Below are 11,929 nucleotides of genomic sequence, written 5' to 3'. Positions count from 1 at the left end.
GGGACTCGATCCCGGGACTCCAGGATCATGACCTGAGCCGAAGGCAGTCGCTTAACCGACTGAGCCACCCAGGCGCCCCTGCCCTCATGAGTCTTAACAGACATAAAACAGAAGGCTGAAAACACAGTTTTCCTCTCCTCCGAGGTCTTTAAAGTTTCATTCTGTTGTGCACAAACTACCTTTTTCTCTCTGCTGTTCACTTTCTATGGAGCACAGGAGAACGGAGATGATACATCTCTCAGCATGGCTCCTCATTTGGAATCAAGACAGATTTTCAAAGGGTAGAAAAGAAATGATAAAACGAATAAACTAGAATTTGGGGACTCTGAATCTCCCTTGCCAGGCCCTGTCCCATTTCTACTTAGACAACCCAACTTGCTTTGTTTCACCTGTAAAATAAATCTCTTGAATGGGTTGTTTTCGAGTCCCCCCAATATAACAACCCATCTCTAACATCTGAAGCGGTACTCTGAGAGGTCACTTCCAGTATGCCACTAAGAATCTACAATTTATATGTCTCGCAGCTTGAAAACACCAATGTTTTGTCCTAGTGGGATAAAAGTACTTACTCATCTTAAGCCCAGGGAACAAATGTGACAAACCCCAGACTTTTAAGAGTGTCTTTTGGCACTGAAATAATATTTTCATAAAAATATTTGAATGTACAGTTGTCTGGTTTTGTGTTCACTTGTATTTATCGGGCTTTCCCTTGTACTGTGAGCTTTTATTCCGAAGGAGCTGATCATTTAGGAGTTGTTAAGCAGCCCCCCGCAAAGCCCAAAGCCTAGGAAAGCCTAATCTCTGAGGCCCAGCGACTGTTGCTCAGGGAATTAGCGATGGGACCCAGGCAGCTGGTCTGTGGGTGACAAGTCTAGTTCAACTCACGTCATAGGGAATTTAGGCAGTTGCACATTGTCACCATTCCAGGGCCCAGGTAGAAAGAGGTGGCAATGGTTTTTCATTTGCCAGTGCCCCTCAGTCACAGAAATAATGGAATGTTCACTTAATGTTGTTCATCATTTTTTTATATTGTTCATCATTCTTAAGAGAAAAAGGAACGTAAAATTCAAACGGTGGTGCTAATTCCTTATTTTTATAATGGATTCACTGTGGGCTTTAGTTCTATAGCAGACTCCCCTGAGACCCCTGAATTATGACATTAGCCAAATGTGATTTCCAAGCAGTTGTATATGAACACAACTAGTGTGGAGAGTCCAGGACGCTAGCCAGAATGACGGGTGGATACCGGCTCACTGTGGTGGTCAACATAACTCGTCTTGTGAATAACCAGTTCCTCAACCAAGATGCTAGAGAGAAGGCCAAGGACATCTGAATCAGGTCTTCTTCAGAGAAGTTCATTGGACAATTGCTTTTGTGTTGAAAGAACTTTTCACTTCTGGAATTCGAACCCAGAAAGTTCAGTGACAAAACCATCTGTCTCTATCTGAAGGAATCAGCACTGTTTGTGCAAAGATGTGACCAGAGGCCTTTGTGGTCTTTCTTAGTAGTTAATACTGCACTTTGTAACCAGGAGGGGCAGTTCTGCTCATCAGTCTCTACTTGGGTCACCATATATATAGGAGAAAGTCGGAGTATGAACACCGGCATAAATGGGTAGCAAGCTCTGTTGAGGCATTTCAAACATCTAAATGAATGACTCTACCCGCAACCATCTGCGCAAACACGTTTACGAACGTTCATAAGGTGTATGCTCCTAAATGTCTTCTCATAGTAACGTCCGTCAGTGACAATGTTAGCGTTTACAACTGTGTACCTGGCAGCCAAGTTATTTGGTCCCCTTTTGGGTCCCCCATCCCAATTAACTGTAAAACATTTTACATGTTACATTTTTTTATACTGTACAACTTGAAAAATAAACTGAAATCCCAATTTGTATTTTGCTTCTTTTCTCATGGGATTATTTCAATCTAAAAAGTTGTTTGCTTTTTTAGGGAGCGTTTTCACTCTTGCATAATTCTGATACCCTCTTAAAGGCTTCAAGGGGCGCCTGGGGGTGGTGCTCAGTCGGTTAAGCGTTTGACTCTTGGTTTCAGCTCACATCATGATCTCACGGTCTTGGGATTGAGACCTGTGTTGGGCTCCGCGTTCAGCAGGGAGTCCGCTTGAGGTTCTCTCTCCCTCTTCCCCTCCCACTCATTCTCTCTCTCCCTCTCTCAAGGAAATAAATCTTTTTTTAAAAAAAAGACAATCTGTCAAGTTTCTATGAAAACCAAGATAATTATGACAGATTGAATCAGGAAGTGGATTGTCATTGTAACAAAAACTGTTGTAATCATTTTATGCGAGAGAGTGCTCAGAGAATGTTTTAAATGAATAGATTCCTGAAAATTAAAATCTTAGGCTCTACAAATGAAGATGAAATGGGCCTTTTGAATAAATCAGCAAGTGAATAAAGATCTTTGGATCAAGGAAGGAGGAACAAAAGTGTCAGACCCCTGGATTTGTGAGGGGGTGAATATTGGATTGTTTTGGTGAGTGGCTTGATAATTCAGTTTTAATTATTGACTGATTTAAAAATAGATTTATTTAAAAGGAACTTGAAAATATGACAAATGTTGGCGGGGTGGGATGGGGGCATCTGGCTGGCTCAGTCGGTACAGCATGCGACTCGACCTCAGGGTCATGAGTTCAAGCCCTACATTGGGTGTGGAGCCTACTTAAAATTAATTAAAAAAAAAAAGAAATGTTGGAACTTACCTTCTGCTACACTCAGCTATTTTTTTTTTTTTAATCTGTATAGAGTACTGATAGCGCATAAATTCTTACCTATTCCATGGACAGGGGCTAGAGAAAGCAATTGATTTGAAGATTCATTGTATAGATTATCGATAAGCTCTGTTTCTCTGGGCTATCGGCCACGATATGCATTATTTATATCTGCACAAGCAAACCCTGCTAGGGAAAAGATTCGAGTTGTCTGCAGACACAAACCAAGGACTCTTCTCTTTTTCATTCATTGCCCGTCATACAGCTATAGAGTTTTGGAAGAGTTTTGAGACGACTAGATGATAAACGATCAGATTATGGAAGTGGAGTGAGGGATATCAGGATGGCACCAATTGAGTCACTGCCTGCCCACCCAGTGCCGGAGATGGAGGCCCCCAGCAGTGGCACAGCAGAGGCCAGGATCCCAGCTTCCAGAGAGACTTGGCAATTCTCTGTTGGTGTCAACATGTCATGCAAGCATCTTCTAGTCCTACAGGCTAATGTGGACATGGAAAAAAAAACCAAAAACTACTCTTGACCTTTGGGCGTGTTCTCTGTATTTACGTCTGAATGTGTAACTGAGGTTCTGAGAAGTGGTAATAGTTCAGACAAAATGATGGTGACCCAAGGTACTTTAACCATTTTCCTTTTCTAGATGTTTGCTCAGGCCTCTGATCTCACCCACTCATTTTTGCCTTCTGGAATCTGCATGTGCTAAACAAGCCTCAAGGGTCCAATGATTGAATATTTGAGTGAATGAGGGAATGAGAACAGGATGGCACACTCAGCATGGAAGCTACCACCTGTAACCTAAACATATATGATTATTTTAGGGGGAATCACTGAGATTTTGCAGGATCCTAGGGTTAACAGTAAGAATTCTAGCATCACTACTCTGAAGAGTGCACATTGGTAAAATACCAGATTAATTCAAAAGAGGTTCTTAATTTATCTCGCAAGCATTTGGGCCTGCAGATACATTAAAATAAATGAATGGGCACTTGGGTGGCTGTGGGTATTCTGTTCCCAGAGAGTGGGGCCTGGAACTTCTGCTGTCATCCCCGTGCTGCTTTGCTTGCCATCATGATGCCTATATTTCTGGGAGACTTTGCTGACCTGAGTAAAGAACACCGCACATTAGAAACTCCTCACTGAGCCAAAGAGATTCTGTGCTCCGATTTTTTTTTTTTTATAATCCCAATTTGCTATTCTAAGCAGATCTGAACAGATGATACCATTGCCAAAAAGGTCCTGATTGACTTTTGATAATCACTAGCATATTTTTAATGGTACTAATAGTTTTTGATAATCACTAGCACATTCTTAATGGGACTAATCACTGTTAAATTTGCTTTACATAGGGCTTAGAGAGTACTTAGTCAAACAAGTTTACTAAGAACCTATCAGAATTTAGGCACTGAGGATAGATCAGAATCCGCTGAAGTCTTTTCCCTAAGCTTGCTTTCAGACTAATAGGGGGACGAAAATGTACATGTGTGATAAATTGTTAATTTCTGTAAGAGAGCTTTGTACACAGTATAGTGAGGGTTCAGCGGGTAAGGTAGCCAATTCCCCTGGGGAATGACTAGAACAGTCACAGAATGTACCTTACTTCACACTTCAGGTAATATAGTTGGGAGTTTGCCAGGCAGGCACAGGTGGGAAAGGAGAGACACTCTAGTAGATGGAATAGCATGAGCCAAGGCTTGGTGTTGTTAAGCAGCCAGGCAGCTTCTACTGACTTTGGTTCTAAGAGTAGAGGAGGCAGGTGGCTGGGAGGCGTTACGAGAGATGAGGCTGGTAAGGTGGACAAAAAGCTCACACAGACCTTGAGTGCCCTGCGAAGAAAATTGGCTTTTAGCAATTACATTCTACACCTGACCCCCTAGCCTGGTGCCAGGGGTGCTGACCCAACTTCTGTTAAAATAACAACTGGGTGCTATAATCCCAAATGAGGCATGTGGACGCCCTAATTCCAAGACAGATCCTCCACGTACGCAGCGGAAATTGCCCCATTCAGTCCGATGCTTTCCTAATCCAAGAGCCCTGGCGTCACCAGCATCAGCATCAGCCCTACTCAGACTTTGCTTTCGTCACAGGGAGGAGAGACACTTCAAGGACTTTTGGTTTTACAAGACCTATCCCATTGTTTCTCCTCCCCAACCTCCCACCACACGGCCCAGCTCTGCATTTGGCAGTCAACAACCTTTCCATTCATAGCTCACTCTTTGGCCTCTTTGTCTTAAAAAAAAAATTTTTTTAACACCTACTGGGAATAGAGAACCCTTGAAGAATTTTAAGCATGTGTGTGACATGATCAGCTTCTCATTTTAGAAAGATCACTTGATTGCAGCATGCAGGCTGGATGGGAGATGGGAGAGCAGTTGGAACCTTGCGGCAAGCCGGGTGAGAGACCATAAAGCCTCAGTTACACAGGAAAGGTGGGCGCAGAGGGGAGCACAGCACCTGCTCCCTATTCAGTGCCGAAGCAAGACACAGTGGAATGGCTCTAAGGCTTCCGGCTTGAGCATTGTCAGAGGGGGATGTCTCTTCCCTGCTCCTCCGCTTCTATGAAGAAGGATCTTTCCCTGACTGCTGCTGGCCTTTTGCCTAAACCTTACTCCCATCCAGAGATAGAGTGAGTGACCTGGTTAGTGGACAACAGCCCTTTGTCCATGTTTCTTGGGGTGAAGTGATTATTGAAGGTCTGGTTTTTTTCTCCTCCCCTCCATCCTTGCCCACTGAGCAGCAAGGGCCTGGGTCCGCTCTACAAGTCTGATTCCCTTGGGTGGCCTGCAGTTGGAGGTAGGAAGCTGGGAAGCCCATTTTCCTCATCTCTAGTCTCCAGATTGCTGTTTTTCTATGATAATGGAGATTATTAATTATTATTATTAATGTTACACTGCTGACTTCTTGACCTAATTTTGGGGAGATCTTTAAACCCCAAAGCCATGTTAATCTGAGGTCCCTATGGGAACTCCAGATGAGGCTGTCCAGGAAAGACAGTTGGGGTGAGGGCTTTGGAAACAGGAGAGCCTGGCTAGAGACAGATGATGTTGGTAACCATGGGCTGGGTGAGATGGAGGGCAGAGCCCCAGGACCCATCTGCACTTAGGAAGCATGTGTGTGTGTGTCTGCATGTATCAGAGATTGTTGATCAAAAGATACTTAGTAATGATCTATGACAAGTGACATTAATACCAGTGTAGGCCTCTTGCATTATAGGAAGTAGGGCCTAGACAGTACACAGCCTTATTATGGAAAAGATAAGCTTGTTTCTAGTTATGAGATGTTATTTTTTAAAAATACACTGACGGGGGCCCCTCGGTAGCCCAGTCAGTTGGGCATCTGACTCTTGGTTTTGGCTCAGGTTGTGACCTCAGGGTCCTGGGATCGGGCCCCACATCGGGCTCCATGCTCAGCTAGGCATCTGCTTCTCCCTTTCCCTCTCCTCCTCCCTCCTCTCAAACCAACAAATAAATAAATGAAATCTTTTTAAAAATACACCAAAAATGATTGTGCATTTTTTAAAAGATTTTTATGTATTTATTTGACAGAGCGAGAGAGCACAAGCAGGGGGAACAATAGAAGGAAAGGGAGAAGCAGGCTTCCCGGGGGTGCAGGGAGCCCAATGCGGGGCTCGATCCTGGGACCCTGGGATCGTGACCTGAGCTGAAGGCAGATGCTTAACCATCTGAGCCATCCAAGCACCCCATGATTGTAAATTCTTGATAACACAATGTTTTTTGTTTTCTTTTTTTCCCAACAGGATGGCCAGACCTTGCAGTTCTAATTAGCCTCCATTTCCAACGCGGGATAAGGTGATTATGCCCTCCAGAAGGAAAAGAGAAAGAGTATCTTGGCGTAAGCTATGAAAAGGATTATGGGAAATTCACTTGAGTCCATCTCAGGACACTATCTGAGGAAAAGAAACGGAATCCTTTGATTAATTAAGGAATTTAATTTCATCTAGATCCTTGATTTAGTATAAAAATGGGGTTACACTTATACTTCTTTAAAGTGTTTGTGTGACCCTGGGAAAATTACTTGGGCCCTCTGCATCTTAGTCTCCTCATCTGTAAAATGGGGATAATAACTAGACTTACTTCATAAGAGCTTTGTAAGGATTAAATGACATAATACATGTAAAGCACATAGCCTAGTGCTCCAGGCACATGCCAAACATTCAATAAATACCAGCTTAAAAAGGTTTAGACCAATGACTAAACAGCACTACTACTCACAGATAGTCCTAGCTAGCTTACCACTCAGTGCTTCTGACATGGGAGTACCACAACATGATTTAACTTGATGCGTATTATTCAGGCCTCCAGGAACAAGGGAATTTTCCTGGGCTGGAGAATAGACCACTTTCATGACAGACCACATTCCTTGGCTTCAAAGATTGCTTTGAAAATGTACCTCCCAAGAGCTTATTAGAGGTGTGGTTGGATCTGGCTAGAGGGCAGCATAGTCCAGCTTGGGAAGTGTCTGCCTGGCTTTGTGAGGGGGAGAAATAAAAATAAGGACGCCTCGTAAGCATTGTTATCCAACAGTGCTGGGGAATTATAGGTATTCTGGTTAATCAATTATTCACCCATCAATTCAATAAATGAATATCTCCTTTGTGCTGGACAAAGTGCTAGCTGCTGAGGATACAAAGATAAATAAATCCCTTGCCTCCAAGAAGCCTACAGTTTAGCGAAAGGACAGACAGGTAAACATGTACTACAATTTAAAGGACAATTTCCACGATTGGGGGTATGTGCAAAATGCCATGGTTGCAGAGGGGAAGAGGACCCCTTCGGATCACATAGACAATTGGATACGTGGTGATATCACTTTTCCAATCTGGGACACCATGAAGAGAAGGCGAATTTAGGGGAGAAGGTAATGAGTTGGGGTTTTGCTCTGTTGTTTGAATTGCTTGTGCAACCTCCAAACCAAGATGAATGAGTGGATCTAAAACTAAGAGAGTGGTCAAGGTTAGAGACCCAGACTTGGAGGTCATTGGCACACAAGTGGTAGCTGATGGGTATGGATGATAGCACCTTGGAAGAATGTTAAAGTAGAGAGATACTGTGAAACACTATCATTAACAGGCAGAGGAAGAGGGGCCAGAAAGGAAAACAGGGAAGGAACAGAGAGGTAGGACAGGAACCAAGAGAGAATGAGCAGGATCGGAAAAACTGAGAGAGGATTTTTAAGAGAGTCTCCATATTTTCAAAGTATCAGTTTAATGACAGAATTAGTTGGCTACTATTCCATAAAAGGATTACTCTATTTCCGAAGAATTTGCAGTGTCTTACACATGTGTTAAAAGATTGAGAAAATAAATTAGAATATGATAATGCAAACTTAATGCTAAAACTACCGAGCACAATGTAACTTCTAGATAGTTTGGAAGGCACTTTGGGATTTTCTCAGTGCCTCAGGGCACCGTTATGAACTCTAGCTATTGTCCTGCTCAAGCGTGGGAGGGCTGACAAATGGAGCATTGATTGACCTCTGGATAAACCAACTTTCACTCCCAATGGGAGGGCTCACTAGCAGCAACAGAAAAGTGTATCCAGATCCCAGCTCAGGCTAGGAAGCCAACTGACTCAATCAGGGACATGAACCCAGCAGAAAAAATTAAAAACCTTTAATCCTTCCAGTTCCCCCCACTCCCTTGCGTATAATGTGAGACTTGTCAGTAAAGGGAAGTTCAGAAAGCAAATCAACCTCCCATCCCATATCCTAATGTCCTAGAAATGATTGTTACATCTGTACGCATGGGTTTCAAGGCCTCCCGAATAGGTGTCCAAATACTTGGATCTGAGTTCATAATGGTGTGACATACACTTGAAATAATAAGTTTAATAGAGCCAAGAGAACCTGATTTAGAAACTTGTTTCTAAGACTGAGCCTTTCCTAAGAGGGAACCTCTTGCCTTAAGGAGGGATCGTCACTGATGTTCTAGGCACGGGGACTAAATGAATTAATCTTTGGTCTCCCTGGGCTCTGACTGTAAGGTCACTCTATGCTTTGAGTTTGCCAGCTATCAATTCTGTTACGGTCACATCGAAGACAACAAGTAAACTTGAGTCGAGGTTTCAGGGGATTATTGTCCCCAGACCACCAGATTCCGGCACTGCCATGACCCCTGATGGTCTGGCAAAGAATGAGAGCTTTTCTGAGACGATCAAGACAGTCCACATGGGAATAATTCTCCGATTGTCCTTGCTGAGTGGGATTACTGGGTTTAGAGGCATTTGCTGAATGGTACAGCTCCCGATGAGAAGGGGTGGGAAAAGGGATGGGAAAGGGGAAGGAGCTGATGGGAGTGGGCCGGGGCTGCTTGCCCCCCCCTCCCCCCAGTGCTGTCTGCATGGTAGTGGGCCGCTGTGATTGTGCCTTCTTCATCCACCATTCAGAGTCAGGGCTACTCATCATCATCATCGCTGTCATTAGACTCCTCATCAGAATTATCGCCATCGTCATCGTCATCATCATCCTCATCGTCATCCCCGTCATCCCCATCTTCATTGTCATCATCTTCAGTGTTTATCTTTCCAGAAAGCACGTCCTCGATCCAGTCCTCCAGCTCCTCGACTGTGGGCAGGTCATCATCATCAGGGATCTCCATCCAGACACTGTCAGCCTGCAGCGAGGGACCGAGTGAGTGAGTACCGGAAGGACCAGCCAGACCAGAGGGTTCCAAACAGCCGGGCCCAGGCATCAGGAACATGTGCGCACTGTTTCATGGGAATGCCTCAATGCAGAATGCTATCTGTAGCAGCCTGCTTGTGCAATGTCAAGGGAAACGTGTATTCCATTGTGTGTGTGTGTAATTGTCCCACAGAGGTCTCTGGGGAAGGAGAGTGGGTACGGAGGCAAGGCTGTGGAGGGTTGGCAGGGGAATGGGCCAGGCCCAGCACACTAGGCCCAGCAGCCGCTCCAACCCGAGATGCCACCTCCCCTACCACCCACCCCAAACTTCATCCTTGCCTCCCCACCCTGGATTAGTTCCTCCAGATCAAAGCACTGCCTGGAAGAGACCCGCCCCACCCTAACCTGCCTGCCCTCCTGATCCCCACCGTTAGGTTGATACTGTGGAAAGTGCTGGGAGGTGGGAGGTAGCCCAGGATTGGGGCAGTTCCCAGGGGTACTGAAATCAAGCATTACTGTGAATCATAACTATATTTGCACTGTTTTTTTTCCTTCTGGTTTCATGAGCATATCTACAAGATACCTATATAATAACAACAAACATGTGTATGACATTCTGGTAGGACAGCCATGAAACTATCACCAATGATTCCCTCTGGGAACGCGACTAGAAAAGGGATCAGGGCAGTGGGAAATAGTTTTGCTTTTCACCTTAGAGTCTACTGTTTTATTTACAAATGTTTTAACTGGAGTAAATTTTAAAAAGTATTAATTATTATTATTAGTTTAAAATGCAGTGTACAGAATAAATAAATGTAGAATTCCCCAGGGGACTGAAGGCCTACCAACAGGATAACAGGACGTTGCTAACCGGCCCCTTCGCAAGCATTTCCACCACAATTAATTATGGCTCTAATGACTTCTCTGGGACCATCTCTTTCTGTCCGGTATTTGCTCATTAGCTGTCGTATCTGTCTCCTCTTCTGTTTTGTTACGGTGGAGTTGTATCAGCTGTAGAGAGCAAGGTCTAAAATTCCTCATGCTCTGCGGGTACACCACACCGGCTTTTCCCACCCTCACTCAGTTCAAGGGTGTCTGCACGGTGAAGAGGGGCCCCTCCTCCTCCTTCATGATCTTCCTCCTGCCCCCTCCCCGGCAGCATCCCCCCGCCCCCAGTCACCCTCTGTGCAATAGCAACTTCCCGTGTGGGTTCTTTTGTGTAAAAAAGAATTTGTTGTTGGGCTTTAGGAGAAAATACAAAATACTTGGATGGAAAGTTCCAGATAATAAAACGGGACGGGCTGGCCCCATAAGCAAGGAAACATGCCCATGCCTTTCCCAGGAAGTGCCCATGGAAGACAATCCTGAAGCCATGGATTGGGACTGGCTCAGAGACTAGACTGGGGCCACACTGGCAAGTTTCCTGAGCTTGGGCAGGGCCGAGGGTCCTGCTCATTTCAGGGGAGGCTAGACTCCTATACATGGTATCACAGTCTGGGCTGCATGGCAGAAAACAGGACAAGCTGAGGGTGACTGGTGAGCAAGCATTCATGGGGTATACTCACATCTGTCACATTCACCACCCCAATCTGTGGCTTGAATAGATCAATCTTGAAAGTCTTCTCCCAATAGGCAACGAGCTGAAGCAACGAAAAATAAGATCAGACAGCAGGCAGAGGGCATTCCCGGTCAAAGCCACGTTTTGTGGCTGGACCCACCTGCCATCCCATCATCGGTCACCATTGCTTAAAGTTCTTCAAAACAGCTGTGGGCACTTCAGAAACTGAAGGCTTGGCCTCAGCCCTCAAGCACTTGATAAGTATGGAAAAAGGAGTTCATAACACCAACTATGAAAACATGTAATGTAAAAGCTTCTACAGCTGTAAGGAAGAATATTATAGAGATGGTCCAAAGTCGGTTCCCAAATGACTGTTTGGGAATTTTATAGTTAATATGTGGTGAGAGAGCCATCTTCCTCCACTTCTCTTTCAATGTCCCATTTAAAAATCCATTACCCTGCGCCACTGGGATCCACGAGATGCCTGAGAAGGCTGTGAAGTGTCATGCAAATAGAGGGTTTTTTTCCCCCCCCCCAGTTCACCAGGCTTGGGATTCACAGGGACTAATCTCTGACTGGGATGGGACTAAAGGAGTCAGGGGCCATGGGGCTAAGGCAATGCAAATGTTCAGTGGCAGAAGGTCTCCAAGGTAAATATATGGCCTGATGGGGACCGGAGATAGTAGGAACCTGGAAATCCGGACAGTCTGAAGATTTCTCTTTTGTAAAAACCAAGGCAAACAAACAAATAGAACAGATTGGGACAACTGCAGACCATCTGCAAGCTTGCATAACAAAACAGTCCAGATGAAAATACAGCCAGGCAGAGGCTAACTAAAAAGTTATAGTAGGGGCGTCTGGGTGGCTCAGTTGGTTAAGCATCTGCCTTCAGCTCAGGTCATGATCCCAGGGTCCTGGGATGGAGTCCTGCATTGGGCTCCTTGCTCAGCAGGGAGCCTGCTTCTCCCTCTCCTTCTGCCCCTACCCTTGTTC

At 44.9% G+C, this 11,929-nt stretch overlaps 1 protein-coding gene across 1 annotated transcript in view; it reads right to left on the bottom strand.

The window, feature by feature from the left end:
• Positions 1–7,945: 7,945 nt before the first annotated feature.
• CASQ2 (calsequestrin 2) overlaps positions 7,946–11,929 on the bottom strand; it is a 63,314-nt gene continuing 59,330 nt past the window's right edge. Inside the window, exons 10-11 of the mRNA XM_045896877.2 lie at positions 10,944–11,018; positions 7,946–9,370 (exon numbers count right to left, since the gene is read on the bottom strand). Of these exons, the coding sequence (XP_045752833.1) occupies positions 9,152–9,370; positions 10,944–11,018 (294 nt within the window). The 3' untranslated portion in view covers positions 7,946–9,151. The remainder of the gene's footprint in view (positions 9,371–10,943; positions 11,019–11,929) is intronic.

The sequence above is a fragment of the Mirounga angustirostris genome, unplaced genomic scaffold (assembly GCF_029215605.1).
Source record: "Mirounga angustirostris isolate CCGP_5_RB_7025 unplaced genomic scaffold, mMirAng1.0.hap1 SCAF_4, whole genome shotgun sequence".
In the NCBI taxonomy this organism is placed as follows: domain Eukaryota; kingdom Metazoa; phylum Chordata; class Mammalia; order Carnivora; family Phocidae; genus Mirounga; species Mirounga angustirostris.
The sequence above is the reverse complement of the archived record's forward strand: the minus strand, read 5'-3'. Positions and strand labels throughout refer to the sequence as shown.